Source organism: Gavia stellata, chromosome Z (assembly GCF_030936135.1).
Source record: "Gavia stellata isolate bGavSte3 chromosome Z, bGavSte3.hap2, whole genome shotgun sequence".
In the NCBI taxonomy this organism is placed as follows: domain Eukaryota; kingdom Metazoa; phylum Chordata; class Aves; order Gaviiformes; family Gaviidae; genus Gavia; species Gavia stellata.
The window spans coordinates 55,470,906-55,486,384 of NC_082637.1; the positions used below are offsets into that span (position 1 = coordinate 55,470,906).

Genomic DNA, 15,479 nt, shown 5'->3' on the forward strand with positions numbered 1-15,479 from the left:
AAAGAAACTCCAAAGTATAAGATACCAGTTAGATATAGACCTTCATGGTTTGTCAGTATAAGAGATTCCTGGACAACAGTAGGCACCGACCATTAACTTAAAAGCACCACAAGACATTAAAGCAAATAGACAACAATTACATATTAAGCTGTCTAGATACAACTAATAAATATACCCACTATTCAGCCATAACAGTTCAGGTGGACATCAGCATGAAAGGATGTGTTTGATTGCAGAGGAAAGGCTAGAGTTTGTCTTAACAGAAGCCTTCTGCACTTTTTGGACTGCTAGTTTTGCATTTCATAAAATGATTATATTACTACACATACAAATAAATAAATCTAAAAATTTATGTAGTGGGTCTCAACACCCGCTACGTACTCAAAACATTATGTTTCAGATTACGTAGAAACTGAGCAGGGCCAATACTCTTACAGTGATCTTACAATCATCCATTTGTGCATGCAGTGCATCCGGTGCCATTACTAATGAAGCAAGGACACTAGAAAATGCTAACAAAGGCCCCTCAAAAAACTATAAGCAAAAAAAAAGAACAGGTGAAGTTCAGATGAAAACAACAGACAGCCCATTTAGAGATACTGTGAACTGTTCTGCTCCATGCCAAAGGAGATGGCACATACTGGATGAAAAACAAATGCCAAAAACACTGACTGATACCAGCTGTTAGGCAAGAATGCATTTTATAGTCCACTGAATTTTGACCCATCCCCAGAAAATGAGGGAGAGGCAGACTGAGTAAAAGACTTCAGCAGTCAGGATTTTACTGAATTTTAAAGATCTCCAGGAGGCTTCAGAAAAATTCACAGTGATTGAAGTTTCCACTTCTAAATAAACTGATAATGAGAGGATTGACAAGAGACAAAAAAAATGGTAACAAAAGAGAGGTTCAGAGAACCACTGTGTTATTGAAAAACTGGGGAGTCTGAAGAAAAGTCTTCATAACATGTTTATTCAGTGGTATATATGTCTGAACAATTGACTCAAAACACAACAAAGCAAAGCTCTGACTGAAAAACATACGAACAATTTTTCTGTGATGTGAATATTCATTTGGTAGAAATGGACTGAGGCAGAAACAGATCATAAGCCTTTGGAAACCCTATTACACAAGTCATTGTGCAAGCACTATCTAGGCAACCATGAAATTGTATTCTTGTATAATGCAAACAATGGTCCTTCAAGGAATGTCCACTAATCAAGAGCATGAAGTCATAATAAATAAATCAATGACTTACATGAAGAAGTGTGGGAAGTAAATATTAGTTGCTTGCTAACTTTGGCTCTAAGAATCTGGCAAGTTCGAACTAGGTAACACAAAGTAGCCCAACAATACAATAGCATAAAGAAAATACTATTTTATGGTTGGTGAAGATAAAGAACCATGTCACCTCTGCACAGGATGTGGGAGTCTGCAAACTGGAACCGCTGCATATAGTTCGATTTCGTAGAAGGGACAGAAAGCCATGGTCCCACACAACAGGAGGTTGGCACAAGTTAAGCTAATCCACAATACCCATCCAAGTTCAGAAAAGGGTCCTGGCACAAGCTCTATGAAATCCGAAATCAATACAGGAAACGAGGTACAAGTGACCATCAATCCCTCCTACATTTTTGTAGACGAAAAGTGCCTTTCAAACAATTGTGAAAATTACCTTTTCTTTTTTTTAAATCAGCAGACAGCTATAAATTCCTCCTGCCTTTTCTCCCCATTTTCCCATCTTCCTCCTCCACCCCAACCTGAGTATATGATACAGTGTAAACAAATAATAAAGAAAGGAACATACTTCTAGCCCTTTTGTCATCTGCTCCAGGAATTTCTACTTACAAGTTTTTAACAACTGGGCTAATTTGCCATTTTTTTAGATTGGTCAATATTCTGTTACTTGCATCAGAGCACATGTTCTGACTGTGGTCTGAGCGCTGATTTTTTGTCCTTGTAACCACAAAGGTGCAACTGTAACCAATGGAGCCAGTTTTTGACTCCAATCTTCTGATAACATTTCAGTGCATGATGCCTGACTGTGCCAAGGGTCTAGGGCCAAGGAATAAAGATGAGGAAATCCTGAGACTTGCACTTTTTAATAATCAAAGGTGCAACACTTTGAGGTGACCTATCCTGCATGATACATCACCTTCCCAATTCCTGTTCATCAGAAGCATGTCTGCTTGCTTTCTTGTACTGATTCCATACTGCAGTACAGAGATTTGCAAGACAAATTTCCATGTACTATAATGGGATCGTGTCATTCTCAGTCTGCTGCACACAGACCTGACTCCCAAAGTTTGTAGTGTTTGGTTTTAACATGAAAGCCAGCGAAGACTCTACAAAAACCAAGGTGCAATCCACAATCCTTTTCCCAGAGTCACCTAAAGCACAAACATAAATATAAACACAGTGGAGCAAAGCTCTCTACCAATCCATTAAGACACCAATGGTATAAGCAGACTGATTAAATTCTCTTGGAAACAAGCAGAAATAATAAGAATCACTCATATAAAAGAAAAGAGAAGAAAAGGAAGAAGTTCTTGAAGTACTCATCACTGTTTTAAATTCTTGTCCTTCCAAAAACATCATCCAAATTCTCACTGATTCCAAAAGGTGCGTAGGCTGGCCAATCCTGACTTGCCTTTGAATATCTTACCCAAATTTGGTGAAAAAACACATGGTTCAAACCAGCATCTCTGATCAGCAACAAGAATAGATGGGCCATTTCAGCTGCTGCACTGCAAAACTGAGAGAGAAAACTTACCAGCATGAGCTTTGAGTATATGAGTTTTCAGGCGGCTATTATAAGAGGACTTGAATGGGCACAGTTTGCAACGGAACGGCTTATGGTGTCCATGATGGGTCTGCATATGACGATCCAGACTTGAAAAGAGAAAGACAGAAAGGGGAAACACAAAAGAGTAAATAAATTCAACTATTCCTTCAGACGCAAAGCAAAACACTTAACAGCAATAATAAATTACATAAGGGGTAGACCAGGCTCAACTATCCTTTCTCACACTCTCTCTTAAAATTCAATAGATATGCTTACAGAATAAAATAGAATCTAATCTGAGGAAAAGGAGAAGAGCTGACACCAATTCTGTTATGCAGAAAGCAAGCCACTTAAATAAAATTATAGGGCAAGACTAGTATAAATTAAATTATACCTGATCCAGACTTAAAGGACCAATTGAAGAAACAAGAAACAGACAAGAACAGTAAAATTATCATTACAGGATTTTTCTCCTGGCAAACATTTTTGTGAAAATATGCCCCCTTTTGTCCTGTTGATGAAGGGGAAAAATAAAAAAAGTATTTTTGACCAGCTTTACTGAGAAAGCCTTCTTTTGGTTAGAGCAGCAAAAGCAGATTAGAGATCCTACTCTGGGGAGGGTGCCAGCAGGCTGCAGTTGATGAGTTCCAGGATTAAAAGGCAGCAGTTTCAGAAGTAACAGTGTGGGAGATTCTGCATGAAGCTCAACAAGAGAAGAAGGGTGGCAAAGACCAGCCTCTACTTTCTTCAGGGAAACTGGAAGCTACCGACAGCCTGAATACTGGAGCATGATCAGAACCTGCTCTCTCTTCACAGTTTCATGTAACAGCTCAGTAAAATTTGGAATGAAAAAAAGGACGTTTTCCACATTTTCTAACAGAAGATCAAATTCATTCTATCTGAGTGAGTGCTGCAAAGCTCTGCAGGACACATTCATGCTCTGTGATCTAGGCTTGGTTTGAGTCATCTTATGCCTGGTGATGGAACAACAACAGGGCAGATACAGCTCACTGGAGGAGTGGCAATCTGCCAAAACTACCCCCCAACTGCCACCTGTATTCTAGATGTATTTAAGGTGTATTTCCTTTCATTTTTCCTAAATTGTTCTGTTCTTTTTTTTACTGAATATCAACATGTAGATCAAGTGGCAGTTGTTCCAGCCCTCTCACTCTACTCAAGATTGTCACAGGATCTTTAGTCCCACACTGACAAGAGCTTGAGCCAGAAAATCCCTGTTTACGAGAGCTAACACTGTAGTCTGTGCATTCAAAGATCTGATGTCAGCAAAAAAATAAAAAATGGACTTCTGTCTCCTCTCAGGGCCACTTCATACAAATACATTTTAACAAAAATCAGGGATGGAGTTTGTGGCAAGACAAAATGTACAGCTTTTCCAGAGAAATGGGAGAAAAGTCCTAAATGAGCAAAACACTAAACACTTGCAGTGAATACTTCATAGAACAAAACCTGTTTTCAATAGCTGACAGGGAATGAGTTTACTTAACAATTAAAGTAGACTGCCAAAGATGTATATAATGCATATCAAGCTATTGTAAATATATACCTTAAGGTATTCTACACAGTAATAATTAAAACTATATTCGCAACCACATACTTTGCCAGCAAAATTCTTCCCAAGGCAGGTTTTTAAGTTTTGGTCAGATTTGGGAGAACGGTGGGCTGTTAAAACATTTGATTTGGTTTCTTTCACAGACTTTATCTCCCAAGAGAGTAATCGTATCAGAAACAAAAATAAAAGATGAAGGAGACAACTTCAACAACAGTGACAACACCTATTTATCAAGTTAGGTGATACCTGTAGAGTTCTTCCCTGCCATCCACCACTTTCTGACTTACCCATCCTTCTACTTGTAGGACACAACTTTATTCACTTCCTAGGTAGGAAACAGAGTGACTAGAGACCAAAGTCAACACAAGTCTGATTTTGGAAACAAACCCGTTTACTAGGCAAACAGCAGGTTCTGTAAGCTGTGTGAGGTAGGGGCGTTGCCTTGCCAAAGCAGGGCGGGATACACCCAGCAGTACCCATCCTTCCCTCAGTCCCTTTCTTACTGTTGGCTGCTCAATCCCATGGACCTTTTCAATAAGGCAGACGAAGCTGTGGCATCAATTTGCAATGCTGTGACAATAGCAGAAATCTTGCTTTTTAACATAAGGAGTTAAAAAATGCTTTTTATTATACTTTCTCTCCCACATGCATTTGATTGCAAAACAGTGACATCTTCACCAAATTTAAGAGTGCTACTGACAGTTCTATGAATGCCTACATCAAATGAGCACCTTGATCTCTCTTCTTTTGTTAAAATGGTAAATAAACAGCTCTCTCCCCAGAAATTAGAGAAAAGATGTACCTGTGAGTCAGTCCAAGATGCCAGTGGAAACATATCCCACAAACCCCATTTTTGGGGGGCATGCCATATATATGACTATGATGAAAATAATTGTAAAAACTACCCAGCTTAAGCAAGGTCAACCTTAGGGAAACAAATCATAAGAAACATGACTACTAATGATGACTATGTATTTTTCACATGCTACATCAGACAAGGAAACAGGCTGAGGGAGTCACTAGTATACCACACTGGTGTGAACTTGAAATACTTGTAGACTGAAATTGCATACTATAGTTAAAAAAAGAAAAAAAATTAATTTAAGGTAAGTTTACGACAGTTATTTAACATTAGAAATGAAAACTGAATCATCAAAGAGTTGTAGTATTTATAAACAAGGTAGTTACATGCAGCAGAAGTTCCTTACAGATGAAAGATTAACAAGGAAAATACTTTTCTCTCCTTTATTGGCTTGTTAAGTCTCATGCATTTGACAAGGCTGCATAAGTGGTGGGCTTCACTGTTTGCCTGCTATAGGAAAGCAGTCTTATTCTTTTTCTTGCATGCTTTTCCCCTACATGCAAAAAAAAGGGCTTAAATATATTCAAAAAGATATAAAGATATGACCTTTTATAAACAGCCACTCATAATGGCCAAAGATTTTGCAGAATGGAAAATACCTAAATGCTGAGAAAAGTGTTGCTCAAGATCCAGTTGAGCACGCTCTTCTTCAGTGTCAACCTACAAAACAGTTTTGTGCTAATTTGCGCTTCTTTTGAAAACAAAAATAAAAGCCACAACTTACTTGTGTCTGAAAGCAGAGACAAAGGAGCAATACTGGCAGCTGTACTTGTCTTCCCGGGTAAACATGGCCAGAGCCAAGTGACTCCTCTCGTGAGATCGCAGACCCTGCATAGACATCAAAACCCGGTCACACTGGCTGCAGTAGTAGCCCCCAGGCCTGGTTTCATCTTCCAATGATGCTCCAGATTCAGCTTCTGTAAATTCCACAATGCCAGGGTCTTTGGCTCCCTCACAACCCTCCATCAAAGTTGTGTTTGAAGAATCTTCAGCTTCCTGCTAAAAAACACATACCCCCCCAAAGCCATCAATTCTTTCTCCCTTCTGCCCCTCAGTCTTTCCCATGTGTTCATTTATAATGTCTAGGCTTCCCACTGCATTATTTTTCTGAATATATCCCTACACAAACTCCACATCAATGGCTTTCTGAAAAAAGGGCCTACTCTTTGGAGGGAAAAACATAATTATAGCTATTATATACATACATGAATATGTAAAAAATGAATCTCACTCCTTGATCAAATTTGTGTCAGATAATGCAAATAGACAAGAAACTGAATCAACTGTCTTTCAGTAGTCTTGACATCAATCTTCTAAACTTGATCAGATAAACATTAGTAAGGTATAGAGCAAGTTCATTTTAGTTCACTTTGCTCTAGCTTACAGTGTAGCTACTCCACAGACTAATACAGTAGACTAGTCTGCATTAGACTTTGTCCATCAGGGTCAAATTCACAAGAAAGAAGCCAGTACCCTAAGACCCTAGAATTCCCTTTAAAAATAAAAAGCAAAAAGTATTTTTTTAATTCCCTTTCCTAACTTTCTTTCCTTTCCTTTCCCTTTTCTAACCAGAGCATGCATTTTTGCAGCAACTTTAATAACCTGTAAGAGTATTTCCATCACATTCTTTCAGACATGGATTTCAGCTTTTGTTCCCTGCTGCAAAATTTCTGTTTACTCAAAAGAACGCATTGACCCTACATAAACTTCACTTGAGAAGCAAGGAGAAGAGGACATGGTCTGTTAGGAGGGAAGCATCTGAATCTGTCAGTAGTACCAGGTAAGGTAAAGGAAGGTCAGTGGTAGGGCAATGAAAGCTCTTTCAGGTAGCATGAGTTAGGCTATGAAGGACTTGGCTTTCTCACAACAAGCAAACGATGTCACGAAAGAAGCACCCTTAGTCAGTCAGCAGGAGTCTTTGCCAAGAGCTCACTGCAGCATGAGGAGGAATACACAGCTAGTTCCCACAGCCTGTTGCACATTCACTACCCCTGCCGATATCCTGGAAATCGGGCTGTGGAGCGTGGTCTATCCTTGGAGGTGTCCTAGAAGGCATCCCCTTTCACAGGGAGAAAGGAACAACACATTTACACCTAATCACCTGCTTGGGACCACTGGCTCAGCTGGCCATTGAATGTTTTGTTTGGAGCCAGTGTGCAAATTTCATATGGAAAGGTGTACCACAAGCAACTTCACACATTTCCATGTGCACGCTTCTTCTTCTTAAAAAAAAAAAAAAAAAATTAAAAATAAAGAAAAAAAAGAAAAAAGAAAACAAGCAGCTCTTTCAGGGTTTAACTAAGCAGAAAAGTAGCCCAGAATAGCTGAGAGAAAGCCTTCTGCTCATAAACCAAGTCTTTCGGTCATCAACGACATCAACTCCTTTGTGGCTGAGAAGAAATGAGAATTAAATAGTCTTCGTGCCCCTGGATCAAGAGTGAAAAAAAGTTAAAACATCTTAAAATAAAACAAATGCACTTCAGAAACTTAGTGTTAAATTAAAACATCATGCTGAACTAGAATACCCAGTTCAAAACCCATTCAATTTCACAAGAACCCTCCATAGGTTTTCAACAAGTCCTTTATTTTAAACAATGCAAGAAATTGCAGTCACCTTCAGTCACCTTTTTAAAACTCTTACCTTTACTGTAGCTGACACGGAAGAGACGTTCCCATACTGGACATGCTTGCGGAGGTGATTACAGATGGCTCGAAGTGTTGGATGGACTTCCACGCAAAATTTGCATTTGTAGCCAACCACCTTCCTCTCCTTAAGTTTTGAAACATCTTCCAAGTGTCCAAAAGCCTGTTTGAGTACACAAGCATAAATCACTTAAGTATGCTTTGTTACCTCATTTTTAGGAACACAGACCAGATTTTACACCTGAAGGGTAATTATGCTGGATGTACACATGTCCTGTTTTGCAGAACTGCAAGGTCAATTTTTGTTGACGTCTATTAATGCCTCCAGAATAAGTGGACAAGACATCTGTGCAGGAGAAACCTTCAGTTTCTGCATAACAGTGGTCCTCTAGAAGACCATTCAGTTTGGCCCGAAACTGTGCTATTTCAAGACACCATGACTTCCCCAAGAGCTGTGTGGAGCTTTTCCACAGCAAGCATATTTCAACCTGAAGCAGAAGGAAGGGGGTAAGTGGGCAAGAAAAGGAGCACAATTTGGTCTTCTGCTTATCAGGCACTTGCCCACAGCTTCAGTCACCAGACAGATTCGTGTCATGTTAATATTGAGTGCTTAATCAGAGAAAGTACTGAAAGAGAGAGAAGGTTGAGAAGGAAACTGCTGTGTTATTCAGAGATACACTGAAGAGGGGGATGGGGCATTTTGTAAAGAATCTGCAACAAAGTACAGGCAGCCTTGCCACAAAAGAACAAGTAACTGTCAGATACAGATGGCCTTCCAGAAGGGTGGGAGGAAGGAAATAAGATAAAGAAAATACTGAAGGAAGCAGTAGGAAGGAGCAGGGCTTCCTACAGAACCTAGAGAGATGTGGAGGATGGATGAGGAAATTATAAGCAGAATGTGCAATTGACTTATGGAGCTCACTGGGATGCTGAGTCATTCATTAGCCTGTGGTCATTTGGCTGTCAAACAGAACATGCAAGTGGGCATTAGTGGGCTCCATGGCAGGGAGCGGGGAGCAGGGAAAGAGACCAGACACACAAATCCTTACCCTCTCTTGTTTGAAATCTGCAAAAGCACCATCTGCATATTTCTGCTTGCTCAAAAGCTGCTTCCTCCTCTCCTGACGTTTGGCACGCTTCTGGAATTCCTCGTTGTGACCATTCAAGTGTGCGGTCAGCTCGGCCGTGCTATGCAATTTCGTATCACAGTGCTTGCACTGGTAGACAGGGTTCTGAGAGCGGGTGCCACTTCCCAGTATGGTAAAGTCCCTCTTCAAATCCTTGCTGTGGTGGTCAGTGTAATGCATGCACAGCAGCTCTGCTGTGCTGAAAGACAGCTTGAAACATTTTATGCACCTGAAGGGAAGCCACTCAATTTCCTGAGTCTCAGTCTCCACCTCAGGCTTTTCAAAGTCATTCCTTTCCTCGGCTGGAGTTGGCTTTTCATGTTCATCAGCATACACGGCAGTGAAGTAACCACCCAGCTTGCTCGCATGCTGCTTCTTGGGGAAAACACCAGGGTGACGCTTCATGTAGTGGGACACGATACCCTTTTTGCTGAAGGACTGGAAGGAACAAAGCGAGCATTTCTTCTTCTCTACAGCCCTCCTCAGCTCCTCACTTAACTGAGGACTGTCATCCTTGGGAGGAGATGGAATGATCACTTTATTGGGTTTGTCGCTTACTGTCCTGGAGGCTGCTAAGCAGTGAGTGTAGTAAGCATCAATGTCATGTCTTTTCTGGTAGTGTGCCGCAAGCCCTTTGCGGATAGGGTTGGTGTATGAACACAAAGCACATTTGAAGAGGTTGTTCTTGCCCTCTGGCTGTGCCCGGACATTGTTATGTTTGATGCGGTAGTGCCTAGCTATCCCCTTCCGGGTGGAACAGAAGTATTTGCAGAGCTGACACCGGAAAACTGTGTGAGACACTAAATGAGAACTGGAGAAATGAGGTGCTGGCACAGAGACTTCTCCAACATCCTCAGCAGCAATTTCTGGGGAGGCCTTGATCTCAGTCACCATGTCTGGCTCCACGGAAGCAGACATCTTTGGTGGTGACTGGGCAAAAACATCAAATTCAGGTTGATTGTGGTATTTCTCATAGTGAATTTTCAGCTTCTCAAGTGTTCCATGGGTGTAAGGGCAGAGTTTGCACCGATAAGCACCATAGCCTTGCTTGAAAATCCTACTTGTCTCTTCCACATCATTCTGAGCAATATCATTTGACTGCTCCACATCATGCACAAAGTCTTCAGCAGTGACCTTTACTGATGGGTGCCGTTTCTGGTAGTGTGTGAGAACGCCATGAATACGTGTATTAATGTATGGGCAATGTCTGCACTTATATACAGCCCCTGGGTTAATGTCTATATCCTGAGCAAAGTCTGCAGCTTTCACTTTCATGCCAGGATGCTTTTTGCCATAATGTGTCAGGAGGCCATGCAAGTTGTTGTACTCAGACTGGCAAACTGTACACTGATACGGAGTGGAGGAGATGGCAGGGTTTGCAGAAGCCAGCTGGACAGCTTTCTCCTGGGAAAGGCTGGGATCCTCTGCACACTCTGCATCGTGATCCAACTGTGATGTTGTTATCTGGTCTTCAGAATCCATCCTGGCCCCAGCTTCATCAGTCTGCGGGATGGATTTCTCAGCAGCATCTTTCTCCTTAATGATATCTAACAACACAGATTCATCTCCATTCATAGCCCAAGGGTGAAATGCTTGGTAGTGATTAGTAATATCCCAAATAGAAGATGCTTCAAAAATGCAGTCTCTGCATTTATAGGTCTTTATCTCTGTTGGCATCACTAGGGCAGGAGGGGAAGGATCAGGACCTGCCCAGAGTTTAGTTGCCATATATGTGTAGTCAACATAATGCTCGGGATGTCTCCTTTGGTAATGCACAAGCAAACCACTTGGCTCTGTGTGTGAATAAATGCACCATTCACAGTGATAACCAGCTTCTATCAAGCCATCCAAAAATGCCCATCTAAGAATGGATGTGACTGTGGCCTTCAGATTTGGGTGGTCTTTCTTAATATGCTTCCTCAACGCATAGAAGTAAGGTGATGTGTAGCTACACTGCCTGCATTTGAGGGCTCTCAGCTTTGATTTGTCCCGTTCGGTGCTGGAGGTGTGACCAGGCAAGCTGCCAGTGGATTTCTTCTGGCTGCGATCGCAAAGACTTCTAATGGTCGCTGTATGCTGCCTAATCACATCTGCGTTAGCTTTGAAGTCACGATGCTTCTTTTGATAATGAATGAGCACACCTTTCACAGTCCTATTTCCATAATCACAGTGTTGGCAGAAGAACATCTCATTCTCAGGAGGGTTCACAGAGGTCTCAGATCCACCACGGCTCAACTGCTGCATTGACACTGGTGGCCTCTGAATACCAGGTGGCAACTCACCAGCCCTCATCATCGCCGCGGTGGGGGGTGCCTGTCTGATATATTTGGCAGTGACCTTTATCTCTGGGTGCCTTTTCTGGTAGTGGACAAGCACTCCCACAACTGAGCGGTTGCTGTATGAACAGTGTTTGCAATAGTAGAGTTCAGTAGCGAGGTCTGGGGGGGGCGGTGGCGGAGGTGGAGGTTGAGAAGCCAAGTTGGACAATTTTGGGGAGACGGGCGTCCCCAACTCAAAAGACATCTGAGCCAGGGCAGAGCCCCTGTCAACAGAGACTACACGCATGGTCTTCTGAATTCTGAAATACGATGCTTTTTCTTCAGGGTGCTTTTTCTGGTAATGCACCAGAACCGAATGCATGTTAGGGCTTGCAAATGAACACACGTCACAGTCATAAACAACGACAGTATTGACTGAAGGTTCCTTCTGATTTTCACATTCAGGACTAAAACTCTTGGCGGCACTTTTGTTAAAACCAGCTGGCACACCAGCCCCGCGAGCCACGGGGGTGGAGGTTGCCATAGTTTTTGGAGCAGAATTCAAGATCTCTCTCAGTGTCTGAGACTCTGTGTTCAGCCCTTCTTGCTGCTCAACAACGTAGCTTGAAAATATCATTGCATTGTTAATTTTCACTGTGGGATGCATTCTTTGGTAATGTGGCATCAGGCTTCTAACATTCGGGCTTGTGTAAGAGCAGAAGCGGCAGCGGTAGATCAGATCAGAATGATCAAAGTTCAGTACATTCATAGCTTCAGGATGATGCTCTCCATAATGCTGCTGCAGGTCTTCAAAGTTTGTGTAGTCAATGTAACACTCAAGACATCGGTATACTGCACTGTGATCATTGGGATCCAGGATATATCTAAAGCTGAATTTAATATAGGGATGCATTCGCTGGTAGTGGGTGCTAACACTCCTGGCAGACTTGTTGCTGAAATCACAGTGTTTGCAATAGTAAAGCCTGCCAGAGTCATTAAACTCTGAATTCTCGTTATTCTGATCGGTGCCATACATGTTTGACTGGCTCCCCAGAACAGAGGCATTAGGGCTCTGATGGTCCTTCATGCTGACAGAAGAATAATAGTCTTCCTCATCTTCAGATAAAGTGAGCTCAATCTCTGCTCCATTGGTGGAATTGTAGTCATGCTGCATGCTTCTGAAGTTTGTCTCCTTCTGGGAATCATTAGCCTCTCTGCCCCACATTTGCTGGGGTGCGTAAGAACTGGAAACCTCGATCATTGGTTCTGTTTGCTCTTCTTCTCTGTCTAACTCCACTTCTATCTCCACTTCATTGTCCTCCTCCTCTTCCTCATCATCCTCTACGTTAATCACAGCATCTTCTTGCTGTTTGTTTTGGTTGATTTTGCTCTGAAGGTTGCTCGCTATTTCATCAATTCTAGTTCTCTTTTTCACTGGAGAGAGATCTAAAGGGAAGTCATTTGACACCTTCCGAGGGGCCTTTGCAACAAAGTTATTTTTAGATGAGAGCCCAAGGATGGAGGTCTGGCTCTTCTTCACTGTGCTGGCAGAAGGGTGAGCATCTGCCTCGCTCTCTTGTGTTGTGTTTGATGGTGGTCCATCATATTTTGGCAAGTTGTCACAGAACGAATGCTTGTGCTGCTGATGAACTCTGAGGCCTTTCAAAGTTGTGGTGGAATAGTTGCACATTGTGCATTTGTATGGATGCTGTGAGGGGGGCTGGGGTGACTGCTGTTGTTGCTGTTGCTGCTGTGGCTGCACTGGTTCCATCATCCCAGCTGACTTCCTACCATTTGTATTTCCACTCTCGTAAGACACTGTGCTGTCGTTCAAAGAAGAGGCGATGCTTTCAGTCTGAGAGTTGATAGTGTCCCAGTCTGATGTTGTTCCTGTGTGACATTGCTTGTGGGCACCAAGCTTTAATGAACTCTTGCAGGTGAAAGGGCATTCATCACACTTGTACACAGCTGTCTTCCCAGACAGGTGGATGTTCTCAATGTGACGGGAAATGCTTCGGCGGTGCATCGTCAGGAAAGGGCAAAAAGGACACTGGAACCTATTCATATACCTTCTAAAGGGAATCCCCTTTGTTTCCAATAGTTTGTTGCCATCAGATCCCATCAGCTGCTCTGCAGACATTCCTGAGGTCTGGTGATCCATGGAGTTCAAGCCATTCTCGCTGTCCATTTCATTTAGCTCTTCATCCGAACTGGAGTCATTTAGCATACTGCTTGTTTCCAGGTCAGCAGAAGAATTCGTCATATCAGCAATTCCATAGCGGGATCTGTCAGACAAATTAACCATGCCCGAGTTGTGAGGTGACTTAGGCTTCATTTGAGGGTAAGACACAGAAGAAAACTTGGAAGATGTAGAAGAGTTGGGCCTGATAAGGGAATTGCCCATAGAGCTCCTGAAGTTTGAGACGTTAGCATTTGACATCTCACGTCCTGTTGTATTCATGGAGATATAATTAGAGTTTGGAGAGGCATTCTGGGCACTCTTACTCTGTACATCAGGTGCACCGGTTCCATCTTGTTGCTGCCTCAGGCTTGACAGTATTTTTACCATGCTGCGGTGCTTCTTCATCATGTGGTCACACCAGCGCTCCCTTCGAGGTGTCTGGTAGCTGCACCATTCACAGCAAAAGTTACCCCTAGACTTTGTCAGGGGCTTGACCATGGATTCCAAAATGCTCCGCTCCACCACCTCTGCAGGCAGCTCCTTGCAGGGTTCCTGCACTGGCACAGAAGCAGACGTTGATTCAGACATAGAAGCGGCAGCAGTAGGAGGAGTTGAACTCTCTTTCAGGTTGTTTTTGTGATACATTTTCTGGTGCTTAATAATCCTCGCGCGCCTGGGTGACTTGTAGGTGCAGAACTGGCAACTGAAAACTTTGCCAAACCCTTCATGCATCATGATGTTGTAATTTAGGGAACTAGCAGTTGGTGGCCCCACTGAGCTCCCCCCAGCCTGTGCTCCATGAACCTTGCGTGTGTGCTCTATGAGGAGGTTTTTGGAACGGAAGTAACGCACACAGAACTTGCACTGGAAAAACTTGTTGGTTGGTTTAGGATTTGGAGCCATGTGCTGACCATAGAAAGTCTGGCTCTGGCTATAGTAACTTCCAGTCCCCATCTGACTTGTTGCATTTTGCCCTAAAATGAGAATTAAGGTGTATATATAAATAAATAAAATCAAATAAAAGAGTCTTTTTCTCCACCCACACCCTGTATGCGTAAGAATGCAACCACATCCTGAATAGATAATAATCAGACCAGGATTCTCTCACTAACTTATGGTGAATTCTACTTATCTGGCAATGGCCAGAAAAATGACCATTATGCATAGTCTCTACATATATGACCGTGATGTACAGTTTGGGATAAAATAATCTTCTTTGGGGAAAAAAAAAAGCTAGTACTCTAATAAAGTTCAAAATTTTGAGGTGGTTCATGGTAGCAAAGAACAACCATGAAAATCTGAAAACCAAAAAGCAATATGAAGAAATACATGAAAAGCTACTGGGAAATAAAATCCTCGTCCATGTTTGCATTTACAAAAAAAGCTGTGGTCAGAACCAATATGGCTGAAGCTAGACATCTAAGGTAATGCAAGTTTTTTAAATCGCCTTCAAAGTAGAAACTAAAACACACTGAAATAAGCCACGTGTAAAATAGGGGGTTAGAGCTGAGATCTTAAAGTTGAGATCAATCTTAGAGTTGAGATTTACCTGCTATTTCATCTGCAATTGTAAATTCATCCTTTACAGAAGAAAATTCAACCTCAGTCTGGTTGCTAGCATTCATGGAACCGGACCTTGGCTGGCTAGGACTTTCCTCAGAGACATCAGTTGGCTGCAGAAAAGCAGTGTGAACATCCTGAATGTGAGCTTTCAAGTCTTCATAAGATGGAGCTCGAAAATCACAGCCATCACACTGCAGCACCTCCATGGTTCAGGGATGACCTTTTACATTAGAAAATTCTGCAAGAAAAACAGGGGAAGGAGAGAAGAAGAAAGAGATATGTTTTACAGCAGTGCCATTGTAACGAATCCTGAAAATAGGTAATACCAAGCTTATGACGACTCAGTCATTTCCAGAGATTCCGCAAATCCCGTGGCATAAAACTCAACCTTTGCTTACCATATTAAGAAGCATCAATTCAGATTCACATGAAGTCCTATCTAGGTAGCTCACAAGTTGCTGAGTCAACACAAATCAGTCAACTTTCTGACA

The 15,479-nt window shown here is 42.1% G+C and overlaps 1 protein-coding gene across 2 annotated transcripts in view; it reads right to left on the bottom strand.

Annotated features, from left to right (window-relative positions):
• The window catches only part of ZNF462 (zinc finger protein 462), a 52,359-nt gene extending 37,165 nt beyond the window's left edge, over positions 1-15,194 (bottom strand). Inside the window, exons 1-5 of one of the 2 annotated variants that reach the window (XM_059833894.1) lie at positions 14,975-15,194; positions 11,485-14,399; positions 7,857-8,021; positions 5,940-6,043; positions 2,772-2,890 (exon numbers count right to left, since the gene is read on the bottom strand). In XM_059833894.1, the coding sequence (XP_059689877.1) occupies positions 2,772-2,890; positions 5,940-6,043; positions 7,857-8,021; positions 11,485-14,399; positions 14,975-15,194 (3,523 nt within the window). Of the gene's footprint in view, positions 1-2,771; positions 2,891-5,939; positions 6,044-7,856; positions 8,022-8,907; positions 14,400-14,974 lie in introns of both variants that reach the window. The other variant, XM_059833893.1, reaches the window with a different exon arrangement.
• Between the last annotated feature and the right edge of the window lie 285 nt (positions 15,195-15,479).